Here is a 7,203-nt window from a genome sequence, read left to right as displayed (position 1 = left end):
GTCGTTAGGTTAGGTTAGGTTAGGTTAGGTTACGTTAGGTTAGGTTAGGTGGTTAGGTTAGGTTAGGTTAGGTTATGTTAGGTTAGGTTGGGTTAGGTTAGGTTAGGTTACGTTAGGTTAAGGTATGAACCGTCGTAAAACCGCATTAAACAATGTCACTTAGTGAGATGCAGTGTTTTTCACCTTTACAAGTTGGGAACTGCGATATCTACAGTGAAAGCACTTGAAACCGTCGTAATGTTGTAGAAAGCAATGTAAAGTAGCGAGTAAAACGTTTTCTAACGATAGAAGTGCGAAGGTTATGTTAGGTTGAGTTATGTTAGTTTAAGCTAGGTAGCGTCGTGAAACCACCAAAAACGACGTCATCTAACGAGATAGTGTTGTTTTATTGCGAGTACGAAACTGCGATAGGTAAAATGTTGTGAAAGCACACAAAACGGCATGAACAAGCCAAATACTGCGTGTTGTACCGTTACAAGTGCGAAACTGCTATGTTGTGACATTCTCGGTAAAGCGCATGCAAGTATCGTGAAACCTTAAAGAACGATGTCATTTAGCGAGATACAGCGTTCTGTACTGTAATAAGTTTGGTGAGAAACTGAGGTCAAGCAAATATCATAATTGTGAACGAAACAGTGTAATTGAGCGTCTTTAGATACAAGTGCGAATGTTAGGTTAGGTTGACATATCAACCGTCGTAAAACCGCATTAAACAATCTCACTTAGTGAGATGTAGTGTTTTTCAAAATTACAAGTCGGGAACTACGATATCTAATGTGAAAGCGCATGAAACCGTCGTAATCTTGTAGAAAACATTGTAAAGTTGCGAATAAAACGTTTTCTAACGATAGAAGTGCGAAGGTTAGGTTAGGTTAGGTTAGGTTAAGCTAGGTAGCGTCGTGAAACTACCAAAAACGACGTCATCTAACGAGATAGTGTTGTTTTATTGCGAGTATTAAACTGCGATAGGTGAAATGTTGTGAAAGCACACAAAACGGAATGAACAAGCCAAATACTGCGTGTTCTACCGTTACAAGTGCGAAACTGCTATATTGTGATATTCTCGTTAAAGCGCATGCAAGCATCGTGAAACCTTAAAAAACAATGTCATTTAGGAAGATACAGCGTTCTGTACTGCAATAAGTTGGTGAAAAACTGTGAGGTTATGCAAATATCGTAATTGTGAACAAAACAGTGTAATAGAGCGTTTTTAGATACAAGTGCAAATGTTAGGTTAGGTTAAGATATGAACCGTCGTAAAACCGCATTAAACAATGTCAATTAGTGAGATGCAGTGTTTTTCACCATTAAAAGTGGGGAACTGCGATATCTAATGTGAAAGCGCTTGCAACCGTCGTTAGGTTAGGTTAGGTTAGGTTAGGTTAGGTTAGGTTTGGTTAGGTTAGGTTAGGTTAGGTTAGGTTAGGTTAGATTAGGTTAGGTTGGTTGAGTTGGGTTAGGTTAGGTTAGGTTAGGTTAGGTTGGGTTAGGTTAGGTTAGGTTAGGTTAGGTTACGTTAGGTTAGGTTTGGTTAGGTTAGGTTAGGTTAGGTTAGGTTAGGTTGGGTTAGGTTAGGTTAGGTTACGTTAGGTTAAGGTATGAACCGTCGTAAAACCGCATTAAACAATGTCACTTAGTGAGATGCAGTGTTTTTCACCTTTACAAGTTGGGAACTGCGATATCTAATGTGAAAGCGCTTGAAACCGTCGTAATGTTGTAGAAAGCAATGTAAAGTAGCGAGTAAAACGTTTTCTAACGATAGAAGTGCGAAGGTTATGTTAGGTTGAGTTATGTTAGTTTAAGCTAGGTACTAAAGTGCTTATTTGGGCCGGTTGGTACATGGTCAACGAAGTGAAAAAACAGCGCGTAACACAAGACACAGGACAGAGAAGAGACAAACGAGGCGCTGACTTACAACCAAAATTTATTTCGTACAGGGGTGTATATATAGCACACGAAACTTGAAAAAAGAGGGAGAGAAGTCGAGTGACATGAAAGAGTAATTTTCGTTGTGATTGTATGCGTATAACAAATAAACTGTGATTGCGCAATCATTCGCTTGTCAAATACGCCAATTCCCTGGTGAGGAGCGTTATCGAAGGTGCACTGACACACATATCGCCTTTCTTGATTATGCAGAATGCCTCATAAATCTCACGTGTCCTTTTATCTCTGTAGCGTCGAAGTATCTTGCATTTGTCAAACAATGCACGGCATCCACAAATGGAGCTGTGCGCAGCTAAGTGGCTGCCAACAGAACCCCGCATTAGATTGCGGTGTTCCCTGAGGCGGTCATTTATACAGCGGCCAGAATGCCCGATGTAACAGCGGCCGCAAGAGAGGGGAATTTCATAAATGGCACAAAAACAACATTCAACAAACTTGATTGCGTGTTTTTTATCACACACGCGAGGCCCTCTGTCCTCTCTGTTCACCTGATGGCACATACTAGAGAACTTATTTCTGGCTGAAAAAACAACTCTGATTCCAGCTTTTTGTGCTACCTTTTTTAAACAATGTGACACCTTATGCAAGTAAGGAATGACTGCTGTTCTTGAAAAAGAACTTTTTTCTTGACCACTAGTCGGTTCGGTTAGCTGTTTGATGTCTTTTAAGATACTTTCAGCTATGGAACACATTATGTTATCCGGGTACCCTGCCTTGCGCAATCTGCGCACCTGTGACTCAAAACTAGTACACAATGTGTGATGGCAAGACCGCATCAGGGCCGCCTTTAGACAGGATTTTGCAATCGCTCGCTTTACAAGTTTTGAATGCGCAGAACTGTAGGGTAGCAAACTTTTTTTGGAGCGGGGGGCATACTGCCAGCACACGTGGTCGGACAAAAAAAAACTTCAATGTCAAGGAACCGGAGTTTGTTAGCAATGGGGAATTCAGTGGTTAGTTGCAGTGAACCCAAGCAAGTGCGAAACACATCAACAATTTGATCAGCACGTTGCTGAGCTTCAGAGTGGTTGGACCGGTACAAAATCAAGAAGTCATCAACAAATCTAAACACTTTCACGGCGCTCGTCAGTTGTAGGCAATTAATGAGAGATCTGTCATATTTGGCTAAAAGAATGTCACTTAGGATCGGGGCGAGACAGGAACCTATGCAAACACCTTCTTTTTGAATATAAAGTTTGTCATCATACTTTATAAATGTAGAACGTAAATAAAAGGTCAACATTTCTAAAAAGTTTCTGACGCTAATTCCGCACGAGTCCTGAAATTTGACGTTCCCATAGCGGTCTATGCAGTCGCTCACCTCTGCGCACACCTGGTCCATCGGCAGGGAATAGTATAAGTCTTTTACGTCCACAGAAAAGAAGCTCACTTCTGAAGGGCACTCTTGTTGAAGAAATTCGCATACTATTTGAGGCTTTCTGATGAGGCAAGGGTCTTCCACAGGAAGGACAGATAGGGAACGCTGCAGGTACCTTCCCACCAGGCGCTGCCATGTGCCCTGTTCCGAGACAATGACGCGGAAGGGAACTTCCGGCTTGTGCGTCTTTGCTGAAAAGAACACTGAAAGGTTCACACCCCTCGCTGCTCTCACTGATGACGCCAGTTTTTGAAGGCCAGCCTCTTCACAAAGTTTGCTAGCTGTTGCCTTGACCTTGGAAGGTTTTACATTCGCGACTTGGAAGTTTTCGGTGACAGCAGCGTCCGCCTTTTCTTTGTAGACGGTTGTCGGGGCAAGGACAAAACCGCCTTCTTTGTCCGCCTGAAGGAGCTTGAGATCTGCAGCACGTAGCGACTTAATCACGGAAGGCTGACGTGATGTTCCGGTTTGCTTTGTTGGCAACAAACAATCCACGCCTTCTTGAATGCACCTGTCTCTATTATCAACAGAGGCTCGTGCCGCCGTGCTCCTTACTAAGCTCAAAAGCTCTACTTGGTCCAATTTTGGTGGCTCGCAAAATTTTGGGCCCTTTTCCAATGCGCTTTTTACTCCAGGAGGGATGCTTGCGTTCCCTAGAGTCACAACTTCTTGTCCAGATTGGCATGTTTGCTTCTTTCTTCTTGGCAGGCTGGCAAATATCATCTTCCAAAGAAAATCCGCTGTCCGGGATGCAATACCCAGGTCTCTGCGGTAGGCCCTCAGAGCACTGTTTTGCGATGCATTTCCCATGCTTGCAGCATATAGGCAGTCCGAGTAGAACCGCACTTGTCGCCAGGCCTCCGACCGGAAGATTCGGCATATTCTGTCAGCATGACCCCTTGATGGCGCTAAACCACCAAAAAGTTGAAGAACATCTGGAGGCAGAGACGAATTCTTCAAGGCGAACGTATAAAGACGAGTCCTGCAGATCGCAGTAGCCAGCAGGTTTATACACACAACGGAAGAGCGGAGAAAGGGGTAGGATATAACAGAGCCCGATGTATTAGAAATGAACTGTACTAAAGTGCTTATTTGGGCCGGTTGGTACATGGTCAACGAAGTGAAAAAACAGCGCGTAACACAAGACACAGGACAGAGAAGAGACAAACGAGGCGCTGACTTACAACCAAAATTTATTTCGTACAGGGGTGTATATATAGCACACGAAACTTGAAAAAAGAGGGAGAGAAGTCGAGTGACATGAAAGAGTAATTTTCGTTGTGATTGTATGCGTATAACAAATAAACTGTGATTGCGCAATCATTCGCTTGTCAAATACGCCAATTCCCTGGTGAGGAGCGTTATCGAAGGTGCACTGACACACATATCGCCTTTCTTGATTATGCAGAATGCCTCATAAATCTCACGTGTCCTTTTATCTCTGTAGCGTCGAAGTATCTTGCATTTGCAAGGTGTCACATTGTTTAAAAAAGGTAGCACAAAAAGCTGGAATCAGAGTTGTTTTTTCAGCCAGAAATAAGTTCTCTAGTATGTGCCATCAGGTGAACAGAGAGGACAGAGGGCCTCGCGTGTGTGATAAAAAACACGCAATCAAGTTTGTTGAATGTTGTTTTTGTGCCATTTATGAAATTCCCCTCTCTTGCGGCCGCTGTTACATCGGGCATTCTGGCCGCTGTATAAATGACCGCCTCAGGGAACACCGCAATCTAATGCGGGGTTCTGTTGGCAGCCACTTAGCTGCGCACAGCTCCATTTGTGGATGCCGTGCATTGTTTGACAAATGCAAGATACTTCGACGCTACAGAGATAAAAGGACACGTGAGATTTATGAGGCATTCTGCATAATCAAGAAAGGCGATATGTGTGTCAGTGCACCTTCGATAACGCTCCTCACCAGGGAATTGGCGTATTTGACAAGCGAATGATTGCGCAATCACAGTTTATTTGTTATACGCATACAATCACAACGAAAATTACTCTTTCATGTCACTCGACTTCTCTCCCTCTTTTTTCAAGTTTCGTGTGCTATATATACACCCCTGTACGAAATAAATTTTGGTTGTAAGTCAGCGCCTCGTTTGTCTCTTCTCTGTCCTGTGTCTTGTGTTACGCGCTGTTTTTTCACTTCGTTGACCATGTACCAACCGGCCCAAATAAGCACTTTAGTACAGTTCATTTCTAATACATCGGGCTCTGTTATATCCTACCCCTTTCTCCGCTCTTCCGTTGTGTGTATAAACCTGCTGGCTACTGCGATCTGCAGGACTCGTCTTTATACGTTCGCCTTGAAGAATTCGTCTCTGCCTCCAGATGTTCTTCAACTTTTTGGTGGTTTAGCGCCATCAAGGGGTCATGCTGACAGAATATGCCGAATCTTCCGGTCGGAGGCCTGGCGACAAGTGCGGTTCTACTCGGACTGCCTATATGCTGCAAGCATGGGAAATGCATCGCAAAACAGTGCTCTGAGGGCCTACCGCAGAGACCTGGGTATTGCATCCCGGACAGCGGATTTTCTTTGGAAGATGATATTTGCCAGCCTGCCAAGAAGAAAGAAGCAAACATGCCAATCTGGACAAGAAGTTGTGACTCTAGGGAACGCAAGCATCCCTCCTGGAGTAAAAAGCGCATTGGAAAAGGGCCCAAAATTTTGCGAGCCACCAAAATTGGACCAAGTAGAGCTTTTGAGCTTAGTAAGGAGCACGGCGGCACGAGCCTCTGTTGATAATAGAGACAGGTGCATTCAAGAAGGCGTGGATTGTTTGTTGCCAACAAAGCAAACCGGAACATCACGTCAGCCTTCCGTGATTAAGTCGCTACGTGCTGCAGATCTCAAGCTCCTTCAGGCGGACAAAGAAGGCGGTTTTGTCCTTGCCCCGACAACCGTCTACAAAGAAAAGGCGGACGCTGCTGTCACCGAAAACTTCCAAGTCGCGAATGTAAAACCTTCCAAGGTCAAGGCAACAGCTAGCAAACTTTGTGAAGAGGCTGGCCTTCAAAAACTGGCGTCATCAGTGAGAGCAGCGAGGGGTGTGAACCTTTCAGTGTTCTTTTCAGCAAAGACGCACAAGCCGGAAGTTCCCTTCCGCGTCATTGTCTCGGAACAGGGCACATGGCAGCGCCTGGTGGGAAGGTACCTGCAGCGTTCCCTATCTGTCCTTCCTGTGGAAGACCCTTGCCTCATCAGAAAGTCTCAAATAGTATCCGAATTTCTTCAACAAGAGTGCCCTTCAGAAGTGAGCTTCTTTTCTGTGGACGTAAAAGACTTATACTATTCCCTGCCGATGGACCAGGTGTGCGCAGAGGTGAGCGACTGCATAGACCGCTATGGGAACGTCAAATTTCAGGACTCGTGCGGAATTAGCGTCAGAAACTTTTTAGAAATGTTGACCTTTTATTTACGTTCTACATTTATAAAGTATGATGACAAACTTTATATTCAAAAAGAAGGTGTTTGCATAGGTTCCTGTCTCGCCCCGATCCTAAGTGACATTCTTTTAGCCAAATATGACAGATCTCTCATTAATTGCCTACAACTGACGAGCGCCGTGAAAGTGTTTAGATTTGTTGATGACTTCTTGATTTTGTACCGGTCCAACCACTCTGAAGCTCAGCAACGTGCTGATCAAATTGTTGATGTGTTTCGCACTTGCTTGGGCTCACTGCAACTAACCACTGAATTCCCCATTGCTAACAAACTCCGGTTCCTTGACATTGAAGTTTTTTTGTCCGACCACGTGTGCTGGCAGTATGCCCCCCGCTCCAAAAAAAGTTTGCTACCCTACAGTTCTGCGCATTCAAAACTTGTAAAGCGAGCGATTGCAAAATCCTGTCTAAAGGCGGCCCTGATGCGGTCTTGC

The 7,203-nt window shown here is 44.3% G+C and overlaps 1 protein-coding gene across 1 annotated transcript; it reads right to left on the bottom strand.

Annotated features, from left to right (window-relative positions):
• Positions 1 to 2,638: 2,638 nt before the first annotated feature.
• Positions 2,639 to 4,460, bottom strand: LOC142786762 (uncharacterized). Its single transcript, XM_075884392.1, has one exon. The coding sequence runs from the start codon at positions 4,433 to 4,435 to the stop codon at positions 2,762 to 2,764; it is 1,674 nt and encodes a 557-aa protein (XP_075740507.1). The 5' UTR covers positions 4,436 to 4,460; the 3' UTR covers positions 2,639 to 2,761.
• Positions 4,461 to 7,203: the final 2,743 nt, after the last annotated feature.

Source organism: Rhipicephalus microplus, unplaced genomic scaffold (assembly GCF_043290135.1).
Source record: "Rhipicephalus microplus isolate Deutch F79 unplaced genomic scaffold, USDA_Rmic scaffold_31, whole genome shotgun sequence".
Classification (NCBI taxonomy): Eukaryota; Metazoa; Arthropoda; class Arachnida; order Ixodida; family Ixodidae; genus Rhipicephalus; species Rhipicephalus microplus.
The sequence above is the reverse complement of the archived record's forward strand: the minus strand, read 5'-3'. Positions and strand labels throughout refer to the sequence as shown.

Coding starts and splice junctions, on each gene's coding strand:
- LOC142786762 (XM_075884392.1), bottom strand. CDS start 4,435: ATGTACCAACCGGCCCAAATAAGCACTTTAGTACAGTTCATTTCTAAT.